The sequence below is a fragment of the Linepithema humile genome, chromosome 6, assembly GCF_040581485.1.
Source record: "Linepithema humile isolate Giens D197 chromosome 6, Lhum_UNIL_v1.0, whole genome shotgun sequence".
Classification (NCBI taxonomy): Eukaryota; Metazoa; Arthropoda; class Insecta; order Hymenoptera; family Formicidae; genus Linepithema; species Linepithema humile.
In genome coordinates, this window is record NC_090133.1 from 27,260,252 (window position 1) to 27,272,581 (window position 12,330).

A 12,330-nucleotide genomic window follows, 5' to 3' on the forward strand; every position below is an offset into this window, starting at 1 on the left:
GAGGATTCGAGCAACACGTTTAGCTGTCGAAGGACATCGATTATGAAATTACGAAAAACAATTCTTGCAACATCGCTTGGAATTAACGTGTCTGTTAGTGTCTACATCAGGTGTTCTATTACAATGTTCCGTATTGTGGTAGGCTTTTACGTTTCATACTCGATGTTCCTCAGCATCGAATGCCTAAAAAATAAAAAAAAAAAAAAAAAAAACCCGTCAGTGATGAAAGACGTACTGACTTTCGTTTGTTATGTAATAACGTCACCCGCGTGCATCGTAGTTGATTGATTGTGCTAGCAGAGGAAATCCGACGCTGCAAAAACACAAGAGGCAACATTTTCCTAAATATGAAGTAGTATATAATTAGCTGTGCATTGTGTAGCACACACGGCGCGCGAGAAGAGACCGTAATCATTACTGAACTATGGACAAAGTGGCGCACTTTGTGCTTAGTTGATAAATTTATTATCTTCTTTATTATCTCATAAGCGTGTACTGACAAATATACAAAGTTATGATACTACAGGTTGAGAGATACTTCATCAACAATAAGAATTTTTTATACAAACTTTACAAATAGAGATACAAAAGAACATTTTTCACAGTTTGATGCAGCTATTCTAAATTTTATAACAAATTTGGCATCCGGTTTGTTTGTAGCTTGCTGTTTCTTTGAACGAATTAGTGACTCACACGAATTACATAAATTTTCTTTGATTTTGATGGACGATTGATAAAAATTAATAATGAATAAAGAGCAAGGTGTGACCAAATCTTTCTAATCTATGGAAAAATCATACGTAAACGATCCTGAATATACGATATTTGTGATAAAGAAAATATATAAGATAAACAAATTTATAATAATATCCGTGGGATGTGCGCGAGTGCACTGTGCATGAATAATTTGTAACATCTTATTTGAAAGTGATTTCATATACTACTTCATGTTTTCTGCAGTGAATTGTAAGATAACGCAGTTCGTGGGGCGCGGAGCATTTTCTAGCTGTGATGTTAACAACAGAGAATTCGTGCGCGAAAATCGGAGAAAATCGATCGGATCTGTGTCATATTTGTCGCGGAGAAACAGTATTAACGAAGAATTCTGCTAGCAGTTAACGTCATCGCTAAAAAAGAAAACAAGGAGAAGCGCATAAAAGGAAAAGCACAAATAACAAAATGTGCATTTTCACAAAAGAAAATCACACTATCGCGGAGAGAGAAAGTGAGAATGAGAGAGAGAGAGAGAGGAAGAGAGAGAAACTTTATGCAAGTATACGTGCGGAACGGTGATTCGCAGGATAATTCCTAGTTATCCGATTAACGACTTATCAGTAACATTATTATCACATTACCGCTATAGAGTTGCTACCTACTAACTTCTACGACTATTATTACGCAACTACTATCGCTAGAACTTACCGGTTATCTCATTATTACTACACAGAAAAAAAAAAAAACTACCGCTACTACCATTATCATTATAAATTGTCCTTGTAATTTTTATATGCCAAGTGTGTATACTTTAATAAGGTAAAACGCGCGAAGAGGACGGATGAGAGAGAGAGAGAGACAAGCCGCAATGAATGTAACATAACGCTCCTTCGAGTCGGAGGGGCAGGAACCTACCGTTAACTGAGCTATAAATTATAAATATTGTATAAGAGGATTAATATAATAATAATTATTATTATTATCATTATTATCATTATTATTAATTGGTTTGGCGAATTCTAATCTGTTCACCGATCGCGCTACGAGAGATACGAATTTTTCCGCACGGAAATTGACACCTCATTATTTATGTGTATTTCATTTTTTCGGATGTTTTGATTCTCATCGTCCGAGTACAGAGAGAATGTAAATTTCACGTCGTATCAAATCGAATGTCGCACGAAAGGCACCGCCGAAGAGAATTTTCCGAAAGTATTCAGAGCCACTTTTACACTTTGCATTCTTTTGTTTACTTTTACTCAATTGTTGATTCGTTCATTTTCGCATTTTTTCTTTCACACATATTCTCTTCAATTTTCTTTTTCGAATGGTGTGCAATGAAAAATATTAATAAACACACTACTTATTCATGTTCGAATTTACAATTGTTTTTTATAATTAAGTAAAATGGATTAACATTTCTTCTCTCGGAATTTTTTTGTGTTTTAACAGTAAATAGACAATAAAAATTTGCGATATGCTCAATATTAGAATATTGAAAGATTAATACTTGCGGGTATTTTCGCAGGTCTGTTCTTTTTCAGAACTGCACCCTCTCTACCTTTTTTTTCTTTTTCTTCCCCTAATATTCGAACATGTTCATTTGATTTCAAAAGTATAAATGCAGAAAGTATAATTGTAAAAAACAAATCTCGTACGTTTTTACATTAAAAATGTTCGCGAACATTGTTATGGTACGAGCTTTTATGAACGTATCACAAAAAGGCAAAATTAGAAGCAATGTGCCATAGGAAAATCTAGGCATACAGTGATAGATCTAGCAGTATAGAAGAAGAGAGAAAATAATGCACTATTGTGAAGAAAGGAATAGCAGAAAATTCCTAAAATGTCGCCTCTCTCTCTCTTTCTTCTCCGATACCTGCCGATACGTGACATCAGTTACGATGTGTATTTGACGTGCGTCGGAAAGTATATTTGTTTAGAATATATTTTCAAAGGTCGTGCATGAACGTCGTTGGCTTTTGAAGTACACGACATATACCGGATCTATCATTTTGTGTCTAGCGAGTGAACAGGTGCGACATTTCTTGTGTGATTCTTTTGGCTCTTTAGATTACAGCAGTTCCATGGCAATCTTATTTTATTTTAGAGGAAAACTGTTTTATCAAGCATAACTTGTCGACGTCAACTGCATTGCTCTGTCAATAAATTCTTGTGCTCCTCGACGTATATATATTGCTGTATTGCAGGTAAGTCAAGTCATTATTCATATATATTTTGTATGTGTTTGTTGTATTTTATAAGCTTTTTACGTAATAAAAATTTTGTTCTCTGTGCATATATATACAAGAAACAAAGTTTTTATGTAGCTTTAATTTTCTAAAAGATGGAAGATAGATAACGGATAAAATTCAAATCTAACAGTTCATATGTGTGTGTTTTATGTTGACTCATCAAATTTGGAAAACAAAATATATATTACACATATTTATATTTCCACCAAAGTTACATTTACTATGTAATATAAATCGCGCTTATAAATAGTGCTTTTTACAAATTATAGAGTTAAATTATCGTGAATTCGAACACTAAAAGATATACTTTCTATTGAACATTATTGAACTCGGCAAAAAATAAACTTTTTAAAAGCGCCAAAAAAATATATATAGTGCTATTCGAAAAATTCAAGTTTGCTTTTAAACTCGATGGAAGAATTCAAGCTCAAATCATTATCTTGTATAGCCTTTAGAAATATTTAGGTGTATTATTTATAGGATATCTTGTATATAAATAATTGCATTAACAAATATGAGAAATCGATACAAAGTTAATATTTTTTTATACAAATTGTTAATATATTTTTAATTAATATATTTTTCGACAAACCGATACAAATTGTTAACATTTTTGTGTTTTTTTTTAAGTGTTCCACGACTCATTTAAATAAAATTTGCAACTTGAGAGCATAAACATGTTCTGCAAGTCTAATAGTCATCCAAAATTGGAAGATATATCGCTAAGTAAAATGCGTAAGACATTCAATGATCTATCGCAGTCGACAATATTTGGTTCACACAGTTATGTGAACGAGTGGATGAAAGTGATATCACAGATACACAATAACATAAAAAAACCAGAAACTGACGACAGACAGTACAGAGTTCTTAGACTCGCCAATGGATTAAAAATATGTTTAATAAGCGATCCGACAACTCATCAAGCCGCCGCTGCGTTGACCATACAGTTTGGTAATGTTCAATTTTATTATTCTTCTCTCATTACTTAATCGCGTAGGAACCGAGACGCGATAAATTCTTTCTCATCCGTGCGTGTCTTCATAATATTTTCAAAAATTTCTAGGATACAATTTTTTAAATTGACAAATGCGTCGATGTTTCTATTAATTATAATTATTAACACGTATTGTTTTAATTGGCATTAATGGAAATAAATTACGTTACCGTGCAGGTTACAAGCAGAATCATGTAGAAGGGTTTGCCCACTTATATCAACATGTGCTGTATGCTTCACGTCCAAACAATGAGTTCGCAAAGTATGTAATGAAGAATTCAGGCATTATCGATAGCCAAACGCTTGACGAAACCACCACGTATTACTTCGATATAAAGGCGGAAATGTTTAAGCAAGCCTTAGAGCAATTTGCCGGACTTTTCAAGGCACTGCCCAAAGAGGTCACTGACGAGTACCTCGAAGAGTTATTACTTGGCAGGATGTACGATGAAGACAAGGAAACTCAACAGATTGTAAATTACAGATTATCGAAGCTATTTAAATGGAATATAGACTCGACTCATGATATGACGAAAAATAAATTCGGCACTATATATACGGCATATGAAAAGCCGATACTCTGCGTTAAGGATTACTTACAGCTATTCTTTCCCGTGGAGTACGGTGCGGATATTATGTCATTGTGCGTCGTGGGCAAAGGTACGATGATGTAATTTGCAAATGTCTAATAAGTAGATGTATAGATGTATAAATATTAAACAATTTGCAAAACCGTGAAAATTTCATAGATTATTCTAATATTTATTCTGAAAATTTGCGCGAAATTCAAGCTTTTTGATTAAGTTATTTATTTTTTGTGTTTACATTTGTTTTCAATGTTTTTTTTTTTTTTGACAAATTTGATAAAAGACACAACACATTGCAATCGAATTTTTTTTATATGTACTAATAAATCTCGAACAAATTAAAAGTAAAACTAGGTATCTGCAGCTCAGTTTTCAACAATATCGTAAAAATATCAATTTTATAGAATATCATATATAAACGAAATATTTTTTTATAATTATTTCAGGCTACTTTAATTTAATTTAAACACTGTTTGATATGAAATTTTTCTAATTTTTATTGCATTTTAAGCTAATAAATGAATTTTAGAAAGCTTAGATGATCTTTCTGCCATGATATTGAAATTCTTCTTCCCGCTACTAAGGAGGCGTTTATTAAAATCTTATCTATGGCATGAACCTTCGTGTGAACTTATACACAAAATATGGTGCCGTGATATCGCAGTAAATGAATCGAGATTATATATAATGTACTCTGTGGGTGATTTGGATAAAAGAATGGCGGTAAGTTAATAACTTTTTACAGCTATAACATTTTACACTAGTATTACTTTATTATTTGTGATAATTATAGAATAATTAATTTTACGCACTTATATAATCAATAGTACTCAGCAATTATTAATTTTAATATTATTAAATTATTATCTCATCATTATCATTAACTCTTTCGGAAATGTTTTTTACAAATAAGCCAGAATTTTAAGTAATCAAGGTGATGTGAATAAAAAGGGGGATATTAATAACAAAATTAACAAAATTAATTTAATAAACTGTTGAGGCTCTAAAGCCTTTATTTACATCATCTTGATTGTTTAATCATAAGAGTCTTATTCAATATTAAGTATTTCGTCGTTATTTCAAAACTGTCAAAATAAGAATGTAGCATTAATGGAAATATTTAAAAAAAAATTATAATTTAGGTTGAGCGTTACTTCGTTTATTTGCTCACATACAGAGGCGAGAAAACGTTTGCGTCAGTTTTAGAGTCGAAAGGTTGGATCACTTGCATCGAAGCCATAAGCCACCCCTGCGGCTCGTATTACAATTTCATGAATATTGGCATGAAATTGACTGAAGAAGGCTTAAAACATGTCGATGATATTGTCGCATTGTTATTTCAATATAACAACTTGCTGAGAAAAAGAATCACGGAGAGATGGATGTACAATGTAAGATATGATTTTATATATTTATTGTAAATTTTGTACTGTAACGATCGGTGAGATGATTATCCGTGAATACACGAATAAACAAGAAATAAAGTTTACCTTGCGATATAAATTTTTGTTTTAAATTGTTGAAATAAAAAAAGACTTTTGCGCCAATTGTGCGCTGCGTGACTTTTATCGAATATAGATAATATACATTTCATTATTATTATATGAAAATTATACGCATAATATATACATTTTATGTTTACAGGAATTTAAAGAAATCCAAGAACTGAAATTCCGCTATGAAACAAGGCAATCAATTATGAATGATGTTCGAGACATTAGTCGAAAAATGTTGTACTGTATAGACAAAGAGCTACACAACATTCTTCGCGTCGGTTTTGTGCCCTACGTATGGAATAAAAGTAATTTGGAATGTAAAATATCTCAGTTGTTAAACCCATTACCACAGAAGATTAGGATTTTTGTAATCGATAAAAGAACTAAAGGACATGTACAAGAGGACGAGTTGACGAATATTGAACCTGAGTGCTCAATACTATACAAAGCCGAGACCATATCAAGGGAAATGTGTACTAAATGGATGAAGGCACATACGGAGTTGAAGTTACCTGCCAGAAACGAGTTTATACCGACAGTGGCTGGTTTGAAGCCATATTCAATCATCGAGACAGTAATTCCGTTTGTATGAACTGCCAAGCATTGGCGCAATATAAAACTTTCGTAAAATTAAATAAATTTACCTAAAATTTAGTTATCTCAACACTGTTGTAAGATGCATATTGATACAGAAATACAGAAGCAAATTTAAAATATACTTTTTTTCTTCACATATGTCGCTTTTGATATTATAATGGATATAACAAAGAGCGCCAATGCTTATTAATTTCCACAGAATCAATCCTAATTACGATACAACCTTGAAAAAAATGATTCCTCGTGCAAAAACAAGTCAAAAGTGTAAAATCAATTTTTTCGCGCAAAGTTTAATTTTCAGAAAAAAATTTATTTCGAGAATTAATAAAATTAATAATTGTCGCTTATACTTATTAAACTTGAGTGACTTACAAATTTTTTTTTTAAAGATGTTTTCTATTTTTTAATTTTATTTTAATAACAATAGTTGTTGAAACATGTATCGTGTCTTATTTTATACAAGATTTTTATTACGAGTCATTCAAGTTTATAAAAAAATAAGAAAAATCGTCTGCGTTATCCATCGTTTAAAATCTATCTTTTTCGAAATAAAATCTTGTACAAAAAGAAAATTAATCTACAACTTTGATTTGATTTTGCACAAAGAATTTTCTCTTTCACAATTGTATCATTTGGTTGTACACTACTTGGGTATTATAATACAACAGCGGAAATTTTACAGCGACCAAAGTTCTATCCTGCAGCTATAAATGCTGAGCCTTTTGCGAGAGTTTGGTATAAAAGATGTCCTGAATTCGAAGCACCAAAAGTTAACACGATCATTCATTTTATCTGGTAAGCGACGAGCTTGAATACATTTTTGTAACAAACGAATGTAATCATTGTAATGACGCTTAGTGTAATTTTGCAGTCCACACGTCTTTGCTAAAGTAAATATTCTTCACACCCATTTTAATTTTATGTTTGTCCGGCTTCTTAAAGAATCTTTGCATGATTATGTATACGCTGCTGCTTTAGTTGACTTAAAATGGGAAATTTATGCTACTGCCAACGGAATTCAAGTGAGTAAAATAACGATACAAATATTTAAAAAATAATAATACCAATAACAGCAATAATAACATTTAATAATGCGGAATAAAATTTTGATTGTCACATTTTATTCTGCAATATAAAAATTTTTTACCTAAGGTTGTTTCTTATTCATCAAAAATTTCATTTTTTATTTGCAAACTTGCCTAACTTTGTCTTCACGGAATAACATCTGTCCAATATACATATATGCATATGTATAATGTTTATCTAAATTACACAATATTATATGAAATTTATAATTATTTGTTAAAAAAAAATCATTTTTTCTCCAGATTGAAATAAATGGTTTCGATAATAAGCAACATGTAATAATAGAAAAAATCATCGACCGAATGATCAATTTCAAGTTAGATACGGATATGTTCAAAGTCGCTAAAGAACGTGTATGTATAATGAGATACAGGATTTTCCATTAAATTAAACTGCAACGCGACTTATTCCGAATGATTTACAGAATACGGAGCTTAGCATTAGCCAGCTCAAGAAATTCAAGGAAGATCAACCATATAATCAAGCAGAAGAGTATCTCTTACACATGTTGATCGATAGGCCGATGAAGAAGGAAATATGGCAGCAATATGAGAGTAAGTGTATAAAAGAATCTTCATTAATTCGTTATTATAATATATTTCTCCATTGAAAAATACTTTTCTATATAAGTGATTTCTTTTAATCACGCATAACATAATATGTTTAAATATTCAAACACGTTTTTAACGACATTATGCAGAAGTAACTTTTGAGACATTCGACAAGTTCATATCGAAGCTTTTCTCTATGGTATTCGTGGAGTGTTTAATACACGGTAACATAACTCCTGAAGAAGCTAGAAACATTACTGAGTTAATCGAGGCTAAACTGAGTGCAAATGCAAAACGAATACCAGCCAAGTATTTAGAGAACATGTGGCTAAACGAACGTTTTTTCATAGTTCAAGAACGTAAGTGTGCATGCAACTAATGTAGTTGATTAATGTAATAATTATACACACTAATTTATATATATATACAATGGATATTTTTTTTATCACTTCTAAATTATTAAATGGAACAATTAAAGTAAAAATCATAGTTTCAACACTATATGGAAATTGGATATTGGATATTGAAAAACTTTTCAAACTTATTTTAGCTGAACATTTAGTATTTCAAGCTTATAATGAGCACCACTTGAGTTCAAGTACAAAAGTATTCTACCAAATTCCTAAGCGAGACATAAGGACAGACGTGCTCGTGCAATTCATACAAAAAATAATGGAAGAACGTTGTTATGATTGGATGTCAAAAAACAAATTATTAGATTATTACATGCATTGCGGGATGCTTACAACAAAAATTACGCAAGGCTTGACATTCTTAATTCATGGTTCACATGAACACGTGCATTTAAAAATGAACGAAAAAATCGACGAATTTATAGCCGACATGGCGGTAGGCAATAACATTGTGCAATACATTATGTAATATGTCGAAAATCTGTAGTAAAATTTTTTCACAAGAGAAAAAAATTCATTAAAAAATATTGCTCATAATATTATTACTTACATTTTAGCATTACATAGAACACTTAAGCACAGAGGATTTCTTGAAGAAAAAGGATGAATTTATTGCATCACGTTGTTCAAAACCAAAAACAATGACTGAACTGTCTAAAGCAATTTGGAATGAGACTATAACTAGGAACTATAACTTTACGCGAATCCAAGACTCAATAGAATGCATAAAGAATATAATGCCGCAGGAGGTGTATAACTTTTATCAGGTAACTATGTCTAGATTTTTCTTTATATACAAGATACATTGTAATTCATTTAAAGATTAGATAGGGAAAGTTTAACGAAAGATTAGTTATTGTTAGAAAATCACTCTTTTGCGCATACTAAAATTCTTGTTTTAAAAATGAGATTATTAATGGCTTATGTTGAAATGAAACTAACATTGTTTTGCATGTTACTTTTTAGGAATTCATAAATAAAAAGACTCCTAAAATATCAGTGCATATAACATCCATATATAATGACAAAATGAAGAAAATGCTCCCATACAATCCAAAGGAAGTTACTGTGATCGATAGCATTGAATGCTTTCAAGGTATGTTTTCGTCTTTAAAAAAATAAAGGGCTATATAATAAGGCCACTGTCGAGTCAAACGAAAACATCAAAAAAATGCAGAAAGTTCCTTAAATTTTTATATTTAATTTAAACAATTATTTTATTTAGATATTATAACTATATATTATTGATAGATTATTTCATTTTTATTTAGAATAACTAAAATCAATGTTTTTAAACGTAATTTTAATAATTTAATGTGTTTTATATTTTATATATTTTTATCTTCATATATCAAATATTATAATAATAAATTTATAATTTTAAACTTTTATATTTGCAAAATTTTGTAGCATGTTTGTAATAATAAAACAAATATGACAAATAACTGTGCAATTTATTACTAAAAGATATTCTCTTATATCATTAAATTATGTGTGTATGTGTGTAAAGCAACGATATAGTATGTAAATATGTATATCAGTACTAGAATTTAGCTGTAGTTTTTATCAAGGATTGAAGTGCTTATTTAAATTCTTTTTCTTTATAAATAATCTTTATTTTATTAATAATTAAAACTAAGTACATTATTATTAGTTATGTATTTCTTTGGTAAAAAAAGAAATATTAACAAATCGTCTTATACAATTTATTGGCTTGGAAGCAATATGTTCTTTTGTCATTTTTAACTTTAAAAATAGTAACATCTTGAACTCAATTAAGACAATGATAGAAAAAAAGAGAAATATTTTTTAGCATCGTAAACGAATTAGGAAATGATCGATTTAAATAATAAATCAGTCCTGATTTTTTCTTTTAGCAACAATGTTGTTAATTTTTAATAATTATATAGATATTTTATTGTAGCTATAAATATTTTATCTGCTCTTCTATTGGCTTAATTTTACCGAATAACGAACTGTACAACTCGTTTTTCGCACTGTCGGTCCATGTGTCGTATACTGTAATAGGCGCCATAAAATTCACTAATTTAGTGTGAACGTTATATCGTACCCTTCTGCCCTTCGTCGCGCGAGTATCAATCTTCCTCTTCATTTTCGTACGCATATTCTGCAATCGGATCATCTGTTTGCTTAGCTGTATGGGATCCGTCACGTCTGACGATTTATACTCTATCAGATCTTTCAATAGCTGGTGGTAGAAATCGTTATCGTCATAAATTTCCGGATCGTACTCTTGAACTCTTCTGCCGTCATCGTCTTCGGTCGACGAGGATTTACCGACAATGCTGTACTCGGAACGCTTCAGCTGAGTTCTTTTCCGTAACTTGCTCATGTCGCTCATGGCAAATTCAATTTGTTTCAACGTACTCTGACCGGAGTTCTTGTTCAGTGAACCTGTGGCAATCCGTGTCTTGTCATTCCATTTCTTTATGACAGAATTTCTGTATTCTTTGTAGGAATCATGATTTTCTTGCAACACTTTTTCGGTTTCGTTGTACTTCAGTCGTTTTCGCGGTGCTGATTCCTTAGCTGCTTCTTTATCTTTACCGACAGAAGGTTCTTCTCCATCTTCTAATTCGTCTTCCGTGTCGGAGGGTATTTCTTCGTCCATCGGATCGTCTGCATTCTCTTCATTGTCAGCTTTTCTCTTCTTAGCGCTGGCGCATAAATTTCTTGTTTCAGGATATTGCTTCAACAAGAGGTCTTTCAATTCTAACATGTTGTTCACAAGCAGCATCAGTTTGGATTTAGACTCACTAATTTTCTTGACAAAGTCTGCATGTGATCTGAGTTCCTTATGTGTGTCATATTGCGGCATTTGATTACTAGTTACAATGCATTTCTGCAGCTTTATTCGCATCTCTGATAAATTCTCCCAAATCTTCAACTGATTCCTGATACAGTTGCCTTTCTCTACTTCCGTCCTAACATTTGTCTCAGACATTGTTTTAATGGCGGAGTCGCTCTGTTTGTGCAGCGAGTTGCTTATATCCATGCTGTATTCATCCTCTTCTTCAGAAACTGAGTCGGCTTCTTCTGATTCCTGTTCCAACTCTGACTCCTCGTTACTGTCCGACTTATCCTCATCTTGTTCCAGCGTACTTTCTATCTCTTCATCTTCCTCATCTTCCTCAGAGTTATTGCTTTCCACACTTTCACTCATATTATCATCTTCATCGCTGTATATATCTTTTCTTGAAACCTTTCTACCAGCATACCTGTGTTGACAATAAAGTAACAATAAGCATGAGTAAATTACATAAATGTTAGGGCAATCAAAAATTTTATATAGATAATTATTTATTTTGTATAATAATTATTTATTTCGTACACAAAGCCAAATATAAATGCGTAATTTTACCTTTCATCCACTTTATCCAATGTATCAACATTTTGCCTGCGAATTTTGGATTGTCGGAATTCATCATCAGAGGCACCGCTCTCATCATAACGTTCCACTATTTTTGCCTTCGTTTCCTCAGGCTCTTCGTCGGAGACAAGATCCGGTTTTGTTGTAAGCAAGTCATTTATTTTATCGGCAAAACTTTTTCTAGCCATTTTTCTGTACTTATAAAACGATCGCTTTACACGTGCTCAGAGTAAACATAACCTT

The 12,330-nt window shown here is 31.4% G+C and overlaps 2 protein-coding genes across 3 annotated transcripts; one reads left to right on the plus strand and one right to left on the minus strand.

The window, feature by feature from the left end:
- The first annotated feature begins 1,839 nt into the window (after positions 1-1,839).
- LOC105671329 (insulin-degrading enzyme-like) lies at positions 1,840-10,262 on the plus strand. 2 transcript variants are annotated; one of them, XM_067357448.1, is made up of 14 exons: positions 1,840-2,924; positions 3,600-3,923; positions 4,144-4,626; positions 5,083-5,276; positions 5,696-5,944; positions 6,198-6,635; positions 7,329-7,441; positions 7,518-7,668; positions 7,975-8,085; positions 8,157-8,286; positions 8,433-8,642; positions 8,834-9,132; positions 9,254-9,463; positions 9,663-10,262. In XM_067357448.1, exons 2-14 carry the CDS (start codon positions 3,647-3,649, stop codon positions 9,816-9,818), a joined length of 3,021 nt encoding a protein of 1,006 aa, XP_067213549.1. In that variant the 5' UTR covers positions 1,840-2,924; positions 3,600-3,646; the 3' UTR covers positions 9,819-10,262. The 2 variants fall into 2 exon arrangements, with proteins under 2 accessions (XP_067213549.1, XP_012220810.1); XM_012365387.2 differs by having other exon boundaries at positions 6,198-6,623; positions 9,663-10,261.
- Positions 10,263-10,287: 25 nt separating this feature from the next.
- LOC105671400 (protein AATF-like) lies at positions 10,288-12,275 on the minus strand. The gene is made up of 2 exons (XM_012365531.2): positions 12,079-12,275; positions 10,288-11,935 (listed from the first exon to the last, which is right to left on the minus strand). The coding sequence occupies exons 1-2, from the start codon at positions 12,273-12,275 to the stop codon at positions 10,621-10,623; spliced, it is 1,512 nt and encodes a 503-aa protein (XP_012220954.1). The 3' UTR covers positions 10,288-10,620.
- Positions 12,276-12,330: the final 55 nt, after the last annotated feature.

Bases quoted from the DNA above. Each gene is read 5' to 3' on its own strand.
- LOC105671329 (XM_067357448.1), top strand. From the start codon at position 3,647: ATGTTCTGCAAGTCTAATAGTCATCCAAAATTGGAAGATATATCGCTA. The intron at 3,924-4,143 runs GTAATGTTCAAT...GTTACCGTGCAG, and splicing joins TGCGTTGACCATACAGTTTG to GTTACAAGCAGAATCATGTA. The intron at 5,277-5,695 runs GTAAGTTAATAA...ATTATAATTTAG, and splicing joins ATTTGGATAAAAGAATGGCG to GTTGAGCGTTACTTCGTTTA.
- LOC105671400 (XM_012365531.2), bottom strand. From the start codon at position 12,275: ATGGCTAGAAAAAGTTTTGCCGATAAAATAAATGACTTGCTTACAACA. The intron at 11,936-12,078 runs GTAAAATTACGC...TTGTCAACACAG, and splicing joins TTGGATAAAGTGGATGAAAG to GTATGCTGGTAGAAAGGTTT.